Raw genomic sequence first — 17861 nt, 5'->3', positions numbered from 1 at the left:
GTCCCTGGCAGCACCGGTGTCACGGAGGACAACACGACTTGGTGCCAGTGCCGGGGCTGCGGTGAGGAATACTGCCGGAATACCACTGGAATACCTCTCCAAAAGCCGTGTCGTGCAGCCCAGGCATTCCCAACCTTCTGTCTTTCCAGCTACCCGAGCATGCTGGGTGGGCGAGGAGCGCTGTGTTGTACAGGTACGACTTGCAGCGCTGGGAAAGTTGGTGAGTTGAGGTTTTTTTTATCCCTTAAAGGTGTCATGTGCAATTTGCTGGAGTGGCTGTGCTGAAACGCACCGAAATGCGTTGGGAAAGTGCAAAAAAAACCCAAACCAAAACCCCACAAATCAGGCCAGGCTGATGTCACCCTGACCGCCTACCTTGCCGAAGAGCTGCAGTTTATCTTCACCCTATCCAAGGTAAGATTCCCTTCGCAGGGAAGCACGGGGGTCATAAAAGATGTTGGGAAGACAGAGAGCAGATTGCACTGGAATTCGGGGTGGTCGTCAGTCGTGCCCGTGACCGGCGGTGGGCACGCGTTGGCTGCGGCCGTGTCGGGGTTGGCGATGTACTCGGACACGGTCTGCGTGTGCTCCGTCACCTCCACCGCCATCCTCTTGTAGAGGTCGGGAAGCTGCTGCTCATAAACCTCCAGGTCTGCCGCGCTGGGCAGAGCCCCGTACGCCAGCTCCTGGTGCCCCGTGCCGCTCTCCGGCGGCCAACCGCCGTGTCCCCCGCCGCCAGCGCTGCCCAAGAGCGGCTCGTCCCGGAGGGCCAGCGGGTCAGTCTTCATGAAGGCTTCTTCTACTTGCGTCGTTTCGGGCTCTTCAAAGCCACCAGCGCTGTGCAGGAACAGGCTGGAGGCCCAGCTCAGCTCCGCCTGCCCCGGGCACACACCGAGCAACCATAATTAATTACGTGATCCATATCCTGTGACCTCCCCCCACCCCTGGAATGCAAAAGTCCCTCCATGCAGCAGCTAACGCTGCTAAAAAGGAAAAGTCACTCCATTGCTCTTGCATTTAATTTGCCCAATGCATCCTGCAATCTAACATGACAGGAGAACAGAGCTTATCTGCTATCGGGGATTGCTGGATTCGCTGCATCAATTAGTCACTTGCATGGCTCCAATTGCTTTTTCTTCTGAAAGTGGTGGGATTAGAAGGAGGGGGAAAAAAAAGTACAGTTTACCTTCAGAGAGATGTCATTCTTGGCCCACGTAGCGTTGGCGGGGTCTGGAACAGCTTCGCTCTGCCACTGCGGCAGAAGCGGGGAGAGGAGCGAGTGTAACCTGTGGATGGAATCCGTGCATGTGGTCACTGGAGAGCTCGGCTTGGCAGGGACCTGCGGGCACCCCAGAGCTTGTCCGTGGTGGCCAACGGGCTCACGGGCAGAGGTAAATGCCACCCAGCATCCTCCTCCTGCCAGACGGTTGCCTGCGGCAGTGCCAGCAGGATGCAGCTGTGAGCCCCAGTCCTGGAAAATCCAGCTGGGGATGCACGTGTGCTGCTCTAAAAGAAAATGGGTTTTAATCTCGGGGCTTAACGTCACTCCCAGGTCAGTCACCAAGGATTGCCCCCCTTTGGGTTTGGTTTGGTGGACACAGACCTTCAGCTCCGGGTTAAAAATTCACAATGTCTGTGAAATAAGGCTGTCTTAAGCTCAACGGGCGCTCTTATTATCATTTATGCACTCTGAAACCTTTATTCAGAACAGTCCTTGCTGTTCCCCGAGGTGACTATCCCTTCTAACAACAACTCCGTGTTTTACTGGAATTTAACAGATGGATCTACTCACGCTTTTCTTGCCGGAGGCGCAGAACAAAGACAGGCTGAGAAGATGAAGAAGCTGCAGGTAACCACAATGGTCGTCCAGACCCCGGCACCTGAAATACAGAACACCCATCGTTCCGTTTGTATTAAAAAAATTCAGAAATTTAAATATGCTACTTTAAGTTGGACAACAGTCATGGCCTGATTAACGTTTGCACTCATAAAATGTACCAACGTTTGGTTTTTTGGTTCACAATTGGGCTTTAATTTCCTCTCCTGCTCACCTCCCTGCATTTCTCCCATGGGCCGTGGGAGGAACCCGCCTCTGGAGGAGCCCTGCTCCCACCCACAGAGAGGAATTCCCTAACATCCACGGTTCAGGAGCTTAAAAGTTGTTGTTATGGCACGTTGCTGGGGAGGAAAGTCAACAAAAACTTTCTGGTGATACTCGAGCACAAATTTTATCGACTCCTTTCTCAGAGTTTAGCGATCATTTGTCTCGATCCGGGCTCACAAGAAATTTGACCAAAACAATCTGTCTTTACAGGACAGAAACCCTCATTCCTGCCGTTAGCTGTGGTCAGGAGTCTTTGGGAGAAGGTCTGGCTTTTTTTTTTTTTTTTTTCCAGTGGGGAAAGCGTTCCCAGCCTGTGGAAAATAGAGGACCAAGGGCTGGGACCTCTCCTAGCCACCACCCCAGCAGAGACTCGTACTTTCCAAGCAGACGAGCTCCCGGTTGCCGCAGGGCCCCTCTCCGGCAGCCGTTGACGCCGTCATCCAGAGGACATAGCGCTGGCCGGGCTGCAGGTCCGTGATGTGCAACAAGCGCGGGGCGGTCATGTTGGAAACGTCTGGAAGGGAAAGGGGGAGAAGCAAATGAGTCATAGAATGATAGAATACGAGAAGCTGTGGCTGCCCCATCCCTGGAAGTGTTCAAGGCCAGGTTGGATGGGACTTTGGGCAACTTGGTGTAGTGGAGGGTGTCCCTGCCCATGGCAGGGGGTTGGAACTGGATGATCTTGAAGGTCCCTTCCAACCCAAACCATTCTATCACTCTGAAGGCATCTCTCTCCCCACCCTCTCCTCCACCCGCAGCACACGCACGTCACGTTGGTCTTCCCAGGTACCTACTGTAGACATCTGGGGTTCCCTCCCCGTCCTCCTTCCGCAGGTATACGTGGTACGCTGTGATGCAGCCCCTTTGCTGGTGGGCAGGGATTGCTTCCCACGAAACCAAGACGCCGGTTGCCCACGGTGTTGTACACATCTGGGGCCCGGCTGACGGCGCTGCAAAACATAAGGCTGACTTTTAAAGCCGAGTTTAAGCTGGCTTAAAAAACATCTGGAAGAGTATTACTGTGGTTTTACCTTCTGCTCTTGAGTATCCCCAAACCGATGCCACGTGTCCAGCTCTGTCCCGGTGGAGCGCGAACACACTGATCTGGTAGCACACGTTATCCTTTATGTGCTCTAAAAAAAGACATTAAAAGAAGTGGATAGTTACTAATGATGGGTAGTTACAGTCATGGCTAAAGTGTTCCCGTTAGCTGCTTAAATCTGAGACAAACCTTCCGATTATTAACACATCTTTCGTAAAGAAGGGAGAAAAAACCCAGCGCTTCTCTGTGATCTCCTGTTGAGGTCACCAGGACCTCACTGTGCACTGGTGTTAGGGCTCAGAAGGGTGAAATCAGAGAATCATAGAATGGTTTGGGTTGGAAGGGACCTCAAAGATCATCCAGTTCCAACCCCCCTGCCATGGGCAGGGACACCCTCCACTACACCAGGTTGCCCAAAGCCCCATCCAACCTGGCCTTGAACACTTCCAGGGATGGGGCAGCCACAGCTGCTCTGGCCAACCTGTTCCAGTGTCTCACCACCCTCAGAGGGAAAAATTTCTTCCTTATCCTGTCTTTCCTCATGGACAGCAGCTGCTGACAGCCCTGCACTCCTAAAGGAAACCTGGGACCGTGTTTTGTGGTCCCAGGAAGGGCGGGAGGTGGAGGGCAGCTGCCCAGCTGGTCGCTCTCCCAGATGCGGTGCCAACTCCGGCTGCACATGAGGTCGCTCGGGAGGCACAGAAATCTCCCACCCTCTTTCCTCCCTCCGACCACACGTGAGCATCCTCCTGCAGGCTCCCCCTGCGGCTCAGGGGGGCTGACGGGCTCGTTCCTCCCCTGTCCGACACGACGGTGTGAATATCTGCTTTCCCAGCCTCTTCGGAGCACTGGCTGGGATTAGTACCCAACCATTAGCAGGAAGGAAATAGTCTTTCCTTAAGCCTTTGATCTCTTGTGCCTCTAGCTGGCTTGTTCCATTTTGGAAGGACTGGGGGTTTTTCGAAGCTGTTTTATTGATCAGACACAAGTCTCAGGCGAGAGCGACTGCGGAGCTGAGCCCAGGATGGTCACGGAGTTTTGTATTTTTTTTCCTTCTATCCAGAAGGCTTTAAATGCCATCATTTCTTAGGCTGAACCAGTAAATGGCAGAATCTGACTCGTTCCTTGAAAAGCTTCCAGAATAACACCGGAACGGCGGTACCGTCCCACCTGGAGGCGGTGGGTACCTGCTATCACTGCGGACGTGTCGGATGCTGGAAGCTTTACCCAGGCAGGATGCGGCTCCAGGCGCTGGCTCCTCTCTGCCCACTCCACCACGTACCCGCCCAGGGTGGCAGCGGAGGCGACCGGCGCTTTCCAGCGGATGCGGATGCTGCCATTGCCCATGGCTACGGCCGAGACGTCCCGTGGAGGAGGAGGAAGGTCTTACAGGGGAGAAAGATCACGGGGAAAAGACACCGTCAGCACGAACTGGCCATAACCCATGTGGGCTCCGTAAGTTTGATACAGTTTTTACTGAGTCTCACCCAGTCTGGCACCACACAACGTATAAAAGTAAACCTTGTGCTATCCCAGCTTGGGCCAGGTTACTTTTTCCTGCCGGAGAAAAGGTTGGGAAAGTCGCTGATTTTTGTTCTTTAGTGTAAAACCAGCATTTTTCAGATTTTTTTTTCTAACAAACTCCAATTGAACCGAGCCCACAAAGCAGCTCTTGTCTTACAGCCCCCAAAACAGCCGTCTACCAGTGACGTTTCTGCACCAATCCTGCCTCTGCCTAACGAAGGGGCTGATGTAATGAGCGCAGGCTGCCAGCTCAGGAGCTGTGCCTCTGCCCATGGAGGCGGGCGAGTGTCCCGGCGATGTTCCATGCAGCACGGGGAAGAGGTGAAACAGAATCACAGAACGGTTTGGGTTGGAAGGGACCTCAAAGATCATCCAGTTCCAACCCCCCTGCCATGGGCAGGGACACCCTCCACTACACCAGGTTGCCCAAAGCCCCATCCAACCTGGCCTTGAACACCTCCAGGGATGGGGCAGCCACAGCTTCTCTGGGCAACCTGTGCCAGTGCCTCACCACCCTCAGTGTAAAAAATTTCTTTCTTGGATCTCATCTAAATCTCCCCTTTTTCAGTTTAAAGCCATTGCCCCGTGTCCTGTCGCTACACTTAAGTGTACACTTAGCAATGGCTCTGCTCCCCTTTTAGGGGCGTTACACCAGGATCAGTGCACACAGAGAAACTGCTTCTTGGAACAAACCACCTGATACCAAGAGGCTCCATCGTGCCTGGTACCGGCGCAGGAAATTCGGGGCTGGGCAGCTTTGGGGAACGCCCGTTAGTTGTGCTGCGTGGGTACAAGAGAGTGCAATTTCCCAGGAGGTAAAGCTTGTGTGATTTCCCCCCACCATCCCTTCCCCTCCGTCCTGCCACCTCTCGTGAAAAAATAAAAAACCTTTTTCAGAAGGGGTCGAGGTGATGTTACAGCAGTACCAAGGCAGGACAACTTGGTGGGTCATGAAACTGTACCCCTGGCCACCCTGAAAACTGGATCTGCAGATCCCTGGAGATTCGTTGGGATGGACCTTGAAGAGCATGAGGTGGTGGGACCTGAACACTTCCATGGTATGTAGCCGAGAGCTGCACGGAGCAGAGCCCTGGTGTTATTCCCAGTGGTCCAGCCCCAGCAGGATCCCTTACCCGGGGTGCCCGGGTGGGCCACGATGGATGCAGGGGGGGACCTGCCCCTTGAGTTCTCGGCGGTGACTGTTATCTTGTAGCCCACCCTTGGCGTGACACTGGTGTAGCTGGTTTGGGTGGTGAAGTGCACTTCTTCCGGGGGGTTCTGCTGGTCCAGGGCTTCGAAGGTCACCGTGTACCGCAGGATCCGTCCTCTCGCCTCCGACTCGCTTAAAGCCTGCGAGGAAAACACGTTTGTTACTCTCGTCTTCTCCTGATGAGCAAAGACACTGACCGTGCCGTGCCAGGGGGCCACAGTGGGCTGCCTGGGAGGTTTCAGACCTTCTGCTCGTGGAGGAAGGTGGGGTTGGCTATTTGTGAACCAAGTCTTTGACCTGCTTTCAAACAAATCTGCTACCACAAAGGGGATCTTTGTGGCCAAAGAAGCAGGTCAAGGGAGGGAATTCTGCCCCTCTGCTCTGCTCTGCTCTCCTGAGACTCCCCTGCAGTGCTGCGTTCAGCTCTGAGGTCCCCAACACAAGAAGGACATGGAGCTGCTGGAGTGGGTCCAGCGGAGGCCACAAAGATGATCCGAGGGCTGGAGCACCTCTGCTATGGAGACAGGCTGAGAGAGTTGGGGCTGTTCAGCCTGGAGAAGAGAAGGCTCCGGGGAGACCTTCCAGCACCTTCCAGTACCTAAAGGGGCTACAAGAAAGCTGGAGAGGGGCTTTGGACAAGGGTGTGTAGTGACAGGACACGGGGTAATGGCTTTAAACTGGAAGAGGGGAGATTTAGATGAGATCTGAGGAAGAAATTTTTCACTCAGAGGGTGGTGAGGCACTGGGCACAGGTTGCCCAGAGAAGCTGTGGCTGCCCCATCCCTGGAAGTGTTCAAGGCCAGGTTGGATGGGGCTTTGGGCAACGTGGTGTAGTGGAGGGTGTCCCTGCCCATGGCAGGGGGGTTGGAACTGGATGATCTTTGAGGTCCCTTCCAACCCAAACCACTCTGTGATTCTATGACCTTTGTGTTAAAGCTCTCCCGAACAAGGCTTTCAGGAGCTCACGCCGGGCTGCAGTTTGTCCACCCAGGCTGGGACCCCCCTGGAGCAGCAGCCATGGCCCCTTCCCCACCCTGGGCAGTGGTGTGGAGCAAGAGCCCTGTTAGCAGCCCTCAGTGAGGAACCTTCCCTCCAAGGTAATATTTTTCTTTTCCTCTTCTGGCCTAAGAGTAAAGAGGTTCTCGACAGCGATGGTGTCACTTGCAGGACAAGAGCACGCACCAGCTCACGGTCTTTGGTAACCAGTTACCAGTTTTTGCTTTATTCTCTTCTGAAAGCTGGAGGAAAGAAGCAGTGCTGCAGAGATGCTTGCATGTCGAGACTGCTTTCTTCTGTAATACTTTTTTTTTTTTTAAATAAAAAAAGAAATTTAACTTAAGATGTGTTGACCTGCAGTGCAGCTAATGAGTGAACACGCACTTTTATTGCTAAAAATATAGCGGTTTTCCCCAAAGGCACTTGGTGTTCTTTCTGCAGAATTTCCCTTTTTCACCCTGATTTTGCACGTTTGTGTAAAACCTGCACCACGTAACGGCCCGTTCTGATTTTCTCCCTTTGATTTTGCTTCATCCCAGCCCCGTCACCGCTCTGCTCTCAGGAATCTGTGCATCTACCCACGTGAAATGAGTTAATTCCCTGATGGTAAGGCCAAGAGCAAGTCTCTCTTTGGGCTGCACGTCTTTCTTTTTATTTCTTACTTATTTTTTTCCTTTTAATTGCAGTTTAGTGAAGTTTTTTAGCTGCGAGCTGCCGGTTTTCCAAGCGTAGCCAGGGGCAGTGAAACCTCCTCCTGCCTTAAGCCTGAACTCAAGCCGTGCTTTTCACAAGGGAGGTAAAAAAGAATATTTACATTTTTTTGGGTAAAATTTGTAAAAAACAGCAATTTTTGATTTTAGGGAAAATCCAGATTTTGACTTCTAACCATGATAAGGAACTACTTAAATTCGACCACTTTAAACACCCATCTCTGACGAGTCAGCCTGTGCTGTCCCCGCTAACACCTCTGGCTGGTTTTTCCACCCCGGGTGTCTGCAGTCGCACTATCGGTTCCGCAGTTTCCTGCAGTTCCTATGCAGCGAGTTCACGTTGCTGGGCTGGTTTTTGTCGTGACAAAACAAAAAAAAATGAAGGGAGAGGGGAGGGGAAAAAAAAAAACTTTTAAAAATAGGAAAATGTTGGCAGTCACAATCGCTTTGGCAGCGGCTCGGGGCAAACGCAGAGCTGAAACCGCTCTGGAAGAGCCGGAATGAACTCGGCGAGCCCTTCTTTGGTGGTGGTGTGAACACAGGAGAACGTGTGGTGGTAGAACCTTGCACCGAGCTGGAGGTTTTTGCTTTGTAGCTGTCGAGAAAACTACAAAAGCAACTTTCTGCGCCCGTTTTATGAATGGCGCTGCAGGAAGTCTGCTTCGATAAAGAAAGCGTCGCCAGGTCGTTATTGCAAGTCAAAAGTCTTGAAGTCAAGTGTCTTAGAGCCACAACGGTCACATAATTATACCAGAAATTCTGCTTTGACTTCTTGGCATGGGCGGGAGATAGAAGGTTAATTGGAAGGTTGACTAGAGATGGCAAACTGGAAGTCTTGCTGCCAAACATCCCTGGAAGTGTTCAAGGCCAGGTTGGATGGGGCTTTGGGCAGCCTGGTGTGGTGGAGGGTGTCCCTGCCCATGGCAGGGGGGTTGGAACTAGATGATCTTTGAGGTCCCTTCCAACCCAAACCATTCTATGAAGTCAAGGATATTTTATGCTTAAAAAAAAAATCATCTTACTGGCTCTGAAATAAAACTACCAGAGCAAAATGCCCCACAAGCCAAAAATTCCCCTTGGGCCTGGCTGCAAGTGCTGGGTCGGTAATACCGGAGAAGCTCCGCACCGGTACAGGGCTTGGTTTTGCTGGGAATGTCGGTGTAGCAGATCTGGCATGAGCCTTTTCCCCTGAGCTGGGTGGTAATGGTCCCATAATGTGGAATTTTTACCCTACAGCTGGGCTTTAATCTGAATTCTTTTTGAAACTTCCCGTGCAGGGTCTGAGCCCCCGGCTCACAGACCCAAACAACCAACATTTTCCCACTCTGAGTTTGTCCCACTTCAGATCTGCAGATTTATTATCAGCAAACCCTTTTGCATGTGGTTTGCCTGTCACCTGCTTCACACCTGTAGAGAAAACCAAGAGCCTCGACCAACCGTCCATCCACCCAGCAGTGACATGGACAGGACCCTTTTGGTCACCTAAACTACACCCAGCTCTTAAATTTTTGAGAGTTGGGTCACCTTAAAAACCTATTACAATAAATCACCTCATCTGCCTCCCCCATTTTTCATGTATAATCAACACAGAGCAGAAACACCTCTGGAGGAAGGTCATAGAATCATAGAATGGTTTGGGTTTGAAGGGACCTCAAAGCTCACCCAGTTCCAACCCCCCAGCCATGGGCAGGGACATCCTCCACCAGCGAGGTGTGGGCATATGGAGAACGTGGGGTGCGGTGTCCTCCTGGACGCCCAGAACTCCTGTCCTGGCTGCGTGTGGCAGCCATGGCAAGCAACAACGAGGTGGAGACTGAGGAGAGGGAGATATTAATTAGAAAACAAATTAAGAAGTCTGTAAGGTTGTTCTCTGTCCCTTTCGATATACCGTCGGGGCACAGGTCACCATGTGGAAACGGGGAGGGAATGTGTGTCTTTGGGAGGTGGTAACGGAGCTGTGACACCTCCGCTTCCCTTCACCCATGTGATGTGCTGGGAACGTGTTATGCTTCCAGCATGATGGAAAGTTTGGGAAGCTGTAAAAGAGATATTGTGGGTAAGGAAGAGCAGCTGAATGGCGTGGGGAGGTGAGCCTTGGGTGGCAGAGCTGGTCCGTGTCCCTGTCACCGGGCACTGGTGAAAGCCCTGCGCTCGCCTTGGGTTCAGTCCTTCTCTGAGAACACATGAACCAAAGTTTCTCCTTCATCTGCTCAGGTTTTGCTTAATTTACCTTCCAAAACAGAGAGATGTTCTGTCTTTGGGAGTCCACATCCTGCTGTCGGTACCAGACATCCAGGAGCCCGGTCGGCACTGGTGTGGAAGGAAAAGGGTGAGCAGAATTAATGGCTGGGTTTTGAAGCAAACAAACAAGACATTGAATAGGTGAAGGAGGTAAAAATCCTGAGACAACTAAAATTTAAGCTTTAAAATGTCTCTGAAATGATGCAGTATGTACCAGCCCCTATTTGTTGCGGCAACTGGAGTTCAGCTGATGATGGTACCTATGAAGAGAACAAGCCATAAACCCAAGAGAGGACTTTGATCTGCTGGTAACTTTACCCTGCCCTTGGCCATCAGGATGGCTCCCAAGGAAGCCAACACATCAAGGTGACGGTATTAGCTCTCATCTTTGCATGAAAGTTGAGGCTGGTTAAGGTCCTTGGGGTCAGCTCCATTAGTCCTTAAAATTATGGGACAGCCTCAGGTGAGAGGGTTTGTAGAATCCGTAGGACTTCACTGTCTGGCTCTAGGCAATAGAAGTCTTTAACAGCCAGCTGGTAGGACCTGGTCAGAGGCACCTTAAAACTCCTGTACCTTCCACAATTCTCCTTGTAGTCACAGAGCGACTGGAAACCCTTGCTGGTTTGAATAAACCTTCCAAAATAACCCTCAGGCAAACTTCTGGCTGCAGAAACCGGTGAATGTGCTCCAACAGTTCAGAATCAGAGACCCACAAAGAAAGTCAACGTGACGAAAGGTAACGAAGCTCAGTTCCCCAAGGTCTCCGACCAAAATAAACCCATCTAATTCCATACTAATTGTTGCTAATAACCAGGCAGCTGTTGCACAGCCCCAGCTGGAAGGGGGCTGCTATTTCCTATATTCAAAGACAGAAGCCCCCGGTGCCACCAAAGTTAAGAGCTGTTTGTCCTGTTTTAACAGCAAATAGTGACTGGCACAGAAACCAGAAGCGGGACTGGGAGAAGGAATAAAACCAGAGCACGCTCGCTGTGAGCGAAGGAGGAAGGGGCAAGCTCAAAGCAGGAAAAAATAAAATATGGGCTTGCATCTCTTGGACTCCAACCCGGATTTTGAAGTTCATCTCACACGTGAACCACACGAATCAGCTGGAACAAAAAATAAAATATGCTCACTTGCAAACAGTGCTGGCATAAAGGAAATTTGGTGGCAGGTCAGCCTTAGAGAAACAGGAAAAAAAGGACCCATTGGAAAAGGACACTCCTGGGCTTGCAAAAGGCCAAACTCATGTGTAGAACTTCAGCTCCTTCAAAGAAAGGTGACCATGATGTACCCAGAGCTTCTCGTCTGCAACCTCCCCTTGCTTGTCCCTAGTCTGAGGGCAGAAAACGCGCCTCCGTCAGCTAAAAAATTCTCATTCTGTAGCGCCGGCTGGGTAGGGAGGGGTGGTGACCACAAACACCGGGGTGCGTCGAGAAGGTTGAGAAAACTGTTGAGAGGAAGGTGGGGGAGGGAAGGAAAAGTTCACACCTTTTGCATCAATCAATGCTTCTTACAGAAACTGATGCCGTCAGTAGTGGTAAATAGCATGAGTAATACCTCCACCAGCCTGAAGAACTTATAGTAATTCACCAAAAAGAGCAACGACAGCGGAGGAGGAGACAAAAGGAGGAGAAGCCAAAGCAGCTGACACATCTTTGTTGAAGCACAAGCTTCTGAGATGCTTTCTTCTCTCGTCAGAACTGAAAGTTTTGCAGCGTGTGAGTTCGTGCAGCCCAAGGCAGCCCATACCAAGGTTGGCAGAAACTAGCAGAATTGTCCTCAGATTGGTGCTGTGTGTCCCTGGAGCCTGCGGTGCCGTCCTCTGGAGCAGGACTGCTCTTTGCTCACCTAATTCCTGGTGGGATCTTGCTTTCCCAAAATGCCTGGCCAGGTTCTGCTCTGCCGAAGCTACCCAGGTCTCCATGGCGTGGTGGAGGCTCCAGCTGACATAACTTCTCTACTTGGGAAAAGATGACTTGGCAAAATTAAACTGTTTTTTTAAAACCCGCCAGTGTCAGCAGAACCGAGACAGGCCAAGTGGTTTCCCGGCCAATTCACCCAACTTCTCAGCAAATCGTTGGTTGAGCTCAAGGACCCAGAACGTGTCACCCAAACCGTGGTTCATCAGCACCAGAGGGTGACAGGGCAGCTGTCCTGACCTGAGTACAAGGTTGCTGCAGGGATTCAGTAAAACACTTAGATATGAACCAATACAGACTATTTTTTTCCCCCAAGCTGTGCTGCACAACTGTCTCTGCCTTTTCCAGACGTGTCACGATGCTGATGAGGCCACCGTGGCTCCAGGCAGGGCGGAGAAAATTCCCCCGACCTTCAACGACGTCAAATGAAAATATCCTTCAGGCTTTCTCAGAGAACTCTCAAAATTCCTGTTTTGCAAGAAACTTGGACAGCTTCATTTCTTGTTCATTAAAAAAGCAATTCCGTTACAGAAGCGACGTCCCTGTTGGCTCCGCGTCTGGATCTAGAGAGCTTCCACAAACCAACCGGCAAAAAACCCGGCAGCGCTTCGACTCCATGAGCTGAAGCTTCCACGTGGGTGCAAGCCTTAGACACGGCCCTGGTGCCACAGACGATGGATTGTGTTACCTGCTTCTGGAGTCCGGGTTTGGTACGTCCGCCAGTCACTCCACAGTCCTCGCTCGGGGTGGATTTTACAGCTGACCTGAAACTCGTAGGTTGTGTGAGGCTCCAGACCATAAAGAGTGCACTTCTCACTCTTCAAGCCTTCAACCTTGAATGAAGACAAAGGACACGGAACCTTAAACTCAGGAGGAAATAAAGGTTGAAGACAGCGACCGGCTGAGTGACTGACGCCCGAAGGAAGCCCAGCCAGCCAAAACATGTCTTTAAAAACAACGGGGAAAACCCTGATCTGAGGCAACTTCAATAACTCAAAGAATGATGCAATGAGTCATCAGGCTTGGAGCTCTTCAGCTGAAAAATCCCTCGTGTAACTATGTGAAGATAACAAATTTTCACGTGTTTTACTCAACTTCCAGCCACGCATTTATTTTACCATTTCAAATAAAACCAAAGACTTCCAATCAACATTAAGGCAGGCACAAACGTTTGGAAATCGCACGTTTGTAGCCATGAGCTCCAATGAGCAGACATGACTGTATTTCAGTAAAAAAGCTCTGATTCCTCAGTTGCATCATACCAACACTTGACTTAAGGGACCTATTCGGGCACGCAGTTTTTTACAGGATCAGAGTTTTACCTTCGTTCGGTTTTAGATCAATGATCATTTTTGACCAGTAGGCAACAGCTTTTCTTAAATATGACCTTAGAGAACAGCGAAAGGCAAATTTGGACAAACTGATTCTAGTAAGAAATAAAAATATTAAAGCAACTTCCAAGAATGATAATTCCCTTTGCTCTTCCGAGGAGGATTACCGTGCTCCAGGCGTGCCCGGCAAGCGGGCGGTATCTCAGCCTGCAGTGCCGCGCTCGTGCTTCGTCGTGCCAAAAAAAGGTGCAGCTGGTGGCAGAAGAGTTTGTGAATTCCACCAAAAAGCTGGGAGGATGTGGTTTCACTAGCAGCAAAAACAGAAAGAAGGAAACGGGGCTCAGATGCGCAGCACGGCTTGGAACACGGGGGGTTACTGGGAAAATAATTAATAATCGCTCGTTTAGACTGGATGGACGCTTCTTCTGAGAGGTTTGAACAAGAAGGCGCTCCAGGCATTTTCACATCTTTCTAAAGGGCTGGGGCTAAGTGCAAGGCAACAAGTAAAGCGTTTACCTATGTCTATAACGTGAACACGAGCGGGTTGTGAAAAAGCACTTCCTAGCTCGTTGGATGCGGCAACCACAACGGTGTAAGTAGAGTTGAAATTCAACTTGCCGAGAGCCAGCGAGCCAAACTTCTTATCCAGGCTATCTTCTGCAACACAGAAGACGTCCGTCCCATTCGATAGCCTGGAACAGAAGGAAAACGCTCTGTTAATGCTCTCCTGGACACCAGGAAAGGTAAACCCTGGGTGCGTCGGGGCATAGCTCACGACCCCGTACAGTCGTGCTGCTCCAGGTCCCGTGGGGCTGCGGCTCTTCCAGCAGCTTCCCTGCGGGTTGGCGTTCCAGGGAGGAGCAGTGTGCTGGGAGCCACGTAGGTGTCTGCCCCTTGAAAGATCCGTCTGCTCAAACACAGCAGTTACAGTAAATGCTCCTCCAGCTAAATCGGTAGTCGAGGTGTTCACTGCTTTTGCTTTTAATCGCAGACAAGGGAAATACCTCTGGATTTCCACCAAGCTGCAAGTACGTGAGTAGGTGCCTTTTAATAGCGTAACGGTTACCTAATATTTGTTACCTACTATTTCTCTATGAATGAGCATGGTACACAGACTTTGGGGGATGATGGATTTTGGTTTTTGTTGTTTTTTAAATTCTTTTTACATGTTAGTGATGATTAAAAACTTCATTTATCTGGAGTCTAACGGTCAGACCACAAGACTTCAAACACAACTTTTAATTCCCAATCCATCATTTGACCCATTGCCTTGGATAACTCATTTAGCTTCTCCATGTATTTTCTTCCCCCTGAATCAGAGACGTTTATATCATGTTGCTTCACGTTGGCCTTTTGCATTTTGTAATATATTTAATAACTTCCTAGCAAGCACCACTATATCTCTATGTTGCATCAATTAGAGGACTCGTTATCCATGCTTCCTTACCCTTCTGCACATTTCCCATATATTCTCCTTCTGCTTAAAGAGCAGCAACAGGTTTCTACAAGCTGCTAAGAAAGTTGCTGCTACTTTGGCCAACAGTTGAAGGTGAAGAAAAAGAAAGTGTAGAAGAAGAGAGTGAAGAAGGTGAAGATGAAGAAGAAAGTGAAGAAGAAGGTGAAGATAAAAAAGGTAAAGAAGAAGAAGGTGAAGAAGGTGGAGAAGAAAAAGGAAGTGAAGAAGGTGAAGAGGAAAAAGGTGAAAAAGAAAGTGAAGAAGAAGAAAGAAGAAGAAGGTGAAGAAGAAGAAAAAGAGAGAGCCTCTCATACAAGGACATGGTCAACCTGCAGCACGTCAGAAGCAAACGGAACTAGTTCAGCCTACCCAGTGATTTGCAAAGGGCAGAATTGATTCATTCTACCCAGATGTTGCTTGAAATAGAGGTTTTTAATAAGATTCCTGCTATGCATGGTGATTCTCAAAATCCAAAGGTCCCCTCACACGTGGGCCACTGCTAACCCTCCCCTTCCGAAAGCAATCCAGGACTCGGTGCACCCTCTTCACCTGCTGCACCCACAAGGAGCCCAACCTACAACTGCGCAGAACACCCAGATGTGACCAGAAAAGGGGGTTTAACTGCTCCACTTGGCTTCTGTCATCATGGCAGCCTTGGACTGACTTACTCATAAACCAACTCTTTGCGCGCTTTGATAAAGGTAAACCTTCAATAAATGGTGTAAAATTAAAAAAAAAAACCACATTATAGGTATTAAAGAGCCTACGTGGCTGCGTCACTCACTGTATGACGTAGGTGGTGTTGATGTGCGTGAGCTGTCCCTTGTCCCAGGTGCAGGTGGGATGCCCGTCTGTCCCGTTCTGGAGACACGACACGTTTCTGGGCTCATCCGGAGGATCTTAAACAGATATTCTTATCAGTTTCTTCCTTAAAGACGGTGGTAGAAGACGTTTTCAGAAACGCAAGGTTTGGCTTTTTGATTGTTTTGGGGGTTTAGAAGAATTTATAGAGAATAATTTTTATTATGTGAAAACAGCTGAGTCCGTGATCTCTGCAGCCTGGCGAGACCTCTGGCACTTGAGTGACTTTGCCAGGGTGCCAGATGAATACCAGGGCTTGGTACCACAAGCATTGCTTGAAGCAATCAACTATTATTCTTATTTAAAAAAAAAATAATAAAATAAGCAGCACTGGTGCAGCAGCATCAGCTCATCAGGCTACAAGAAAACTCAATATTAGACTTTTTCTTGCAAATCCCCAATGTCCTGGAGAGACTGGTGGGTGTCAGGGGTGGGACAGGAGGGAGTATGATCTTTGCTCTGAGCAGAGAGTTTTATTGAGCATCTCCCTGTTTATCTGAGCGTTGCACAGTCCCATCCAGGAATGTTTTAAATACAATGAGCCACTAAAAGGCAACACCTGTTCTGGAAAGGTGCTGTTTTCTAACACATCTCAGAGGTACCACAGGCAACGTTTAAGAACGAGGAATAATTAAATTCTCCTTACTTCCAGATTCTATATCGATTCCACAAATGAGTTTTTTCTTGTGTTCACAAACTACTTTGCACGTAAACATGTGTTTGCCATATGTACGGACTAGAAACTCGGTGCTTACTGAACTGCCGTAATTGCTAATTAGTTCAGAGCCGTTAAAGAAAATAGCTATCCTGCACTGCTCGGCGTGCCGCAGGGCTTCCCGCTGGCAGGAGAGGGTGACGCTGGTCCCGGGCCGGACGGGAGCAGCGGTACTGGCAGTCATGTTCCCTTTGTCGCACACTTCTGCGGCGCCGGGGGGACGTCGGCTGTCTTTGCTGTCTGCTTCTGCAACGGAACGGGAAAACGAACCTCCAGCATGGCTGCAGCCCTCCTCTTGTGCAACATCCCCGTTGGCTACGAGATGCTCTACGCTCCCCGAAACGGGCTTGCAGCACTAATTAGATGTTGCATCGACGTATGCCTGAGCTGATTCTGCTGAGAGGCAGACCCCGCCGCGCCGAGGACGAGGGGCATCGCCACGGAGAACGGGAGGATGCGCAGCAGCAGCAGCGGATCTGACGGAAATTACGGTATAAACCTAATCAAGCATCAAATTTTGGTCTAATAAGATAGACGTTTATTAGCGTACCACACAGAAGGTGGAAAAAAACCCAATCTAATTAGCCTGAGTGCTTCTTTTAAGTAATAATTGCTGTGGAGGGGAGAAAAAAAAAAAAAAATCTTACCTGGTGTGAAGTGCACCAACAACCAAATTGCTGCGGGCACAATCCATGCAAATAGCATTTTGTTCCCTATGGAGAAATCAATACCTTTTACCAGTTTCTTAAAAGAAGTGGAAAAAATAATATACAGATGTTTGCATTTTACTATTTTAGAACTTCAGAAAAGCCAGAATGCCTGTTTCACGAGACTTTTCTAACGAGCATTTTCTGCTGACATTGTTAAGTTGTGACTTTTGAGACCCTATCCTGAGCAGCAGCTGGTTTTCGGATGGTTCTCCCCAGAGACGGGCACCAGAGCCAGGGGAACGGCAGTTACTGGTACGTGAAAACTCCGTGCTATAAAACCAGACACCTCTGTGCTTTAGAAAAATAAGTATTTGCTCCCTTGTCCCAATACCCCCCCTGCAAATCCAAACCAAGTTGGTTTTGGCTTGTCCAAGAAGGACCCCTCACGCTGTTTGTCCCCAAGGTCAGGTTCGCCTGCCCGCCACCAGCACAGCCCACGCTCTCCCGAAATCCCGCACCCTCTTTCGGACGGAGCAGCCCCTTCTCTGTCCCCCCCAGGACCTTCACGTGCTCTTCAGCAGGGCTGTGCTCAGGCTTTGTACGGATGACCCCAAATCCAATGACCTCATCCCAGATGACCAACACAGTCTCAAGATTCCCAGACCCGAGTACTACCCATAAAATTGCGGATAAGACCTTGGGAACTGGCAATCTTACAGCGCCTTTAGCTTGCTTTCCCAAAGGAAAACCCCCGCATCCCGCTGATTTACGACTGTTTAACTCTGCCCCGACGGACAGAGCTGCAGACGCACGCGCTGAGCACACGGGTGACGACACAACCCGACAAAACAGCTTTGGAAATGCTTCAAACTCCACGTGAGCGCTGGAAAATTCTGTTCAAACACAAACCTACGCCGTGCCTGGACTTACCAGAAAAAAACCCCAACACTCCAGTACTGGAAGTTAGCGATATAAACATTTTACACAAATTATTAAGGTCAGCCTGAACTAAGCTCAGTATTTTCCCATGCGTTTTGCAAGCAGAATTAATGACTATTTCCTTTTTAACCCTTCCCCTGCAGAACTTCGGGAGCAGCGAGAG

The 17861-nt window shown here is 50.0% G+C and overlaps 1 protein-coding gene across 1 annotated transcript; it reads right to left on the bottom strand.

The window, feature by feature from the left end:
- Positions 1 to 371: 371 nt before the first annotated feature.
- On the bottom strand, positions 372 to 16814 carry IL12RB2 (interleukin 12 receptor subunit beta 2). The gene is made up of 15 exons (XM_086617634.1): positions 16757 to 16814; positions 16041 to 16355; positions 15318 to 15432; positions 13594 to 13769; positions 13245 to 13384; positions 12435 to 12579; positions 9817 to 9896; positions 5804 to 6020; positions 4334 to 4531; positions 3136 to 3237; positions 2899 to 3054; positions 2481 to 2618; positions 1793 to 1880; positions 1187 to 1286; positions 372 to 875 (listed from the first exon to the last, which is right to left on the bottom strand). Exons 1-15 carry the CDS (start codon positions 16812 to 16814, stop codon positions 372 to 374), a joined length of 2532 nt encoding a protein of 843 aa, XP_086473760.1.
- Positions 16815 to 17861: the final 1047 nt, after the last annotated feature.

The sequence above is a fragment of the Tauraco erythrolophus genome, chromosome 10, assembly GCF_009769465.1.
Source record: "Tauraco erythrolophus isolate bTauEry1 chromosome 10, bTauEry1.pri, whole genome shotgun sequence".
Lineage (NCBI taxonomy): Eukaryota > Metazoa > Chordata > Aves > Musophagiformes > Musophagidae > Tauraco > Tauraco erythrolophus.
This window is presented reverse-complemented; position numbering and strand designations above follow the sequence as displayed.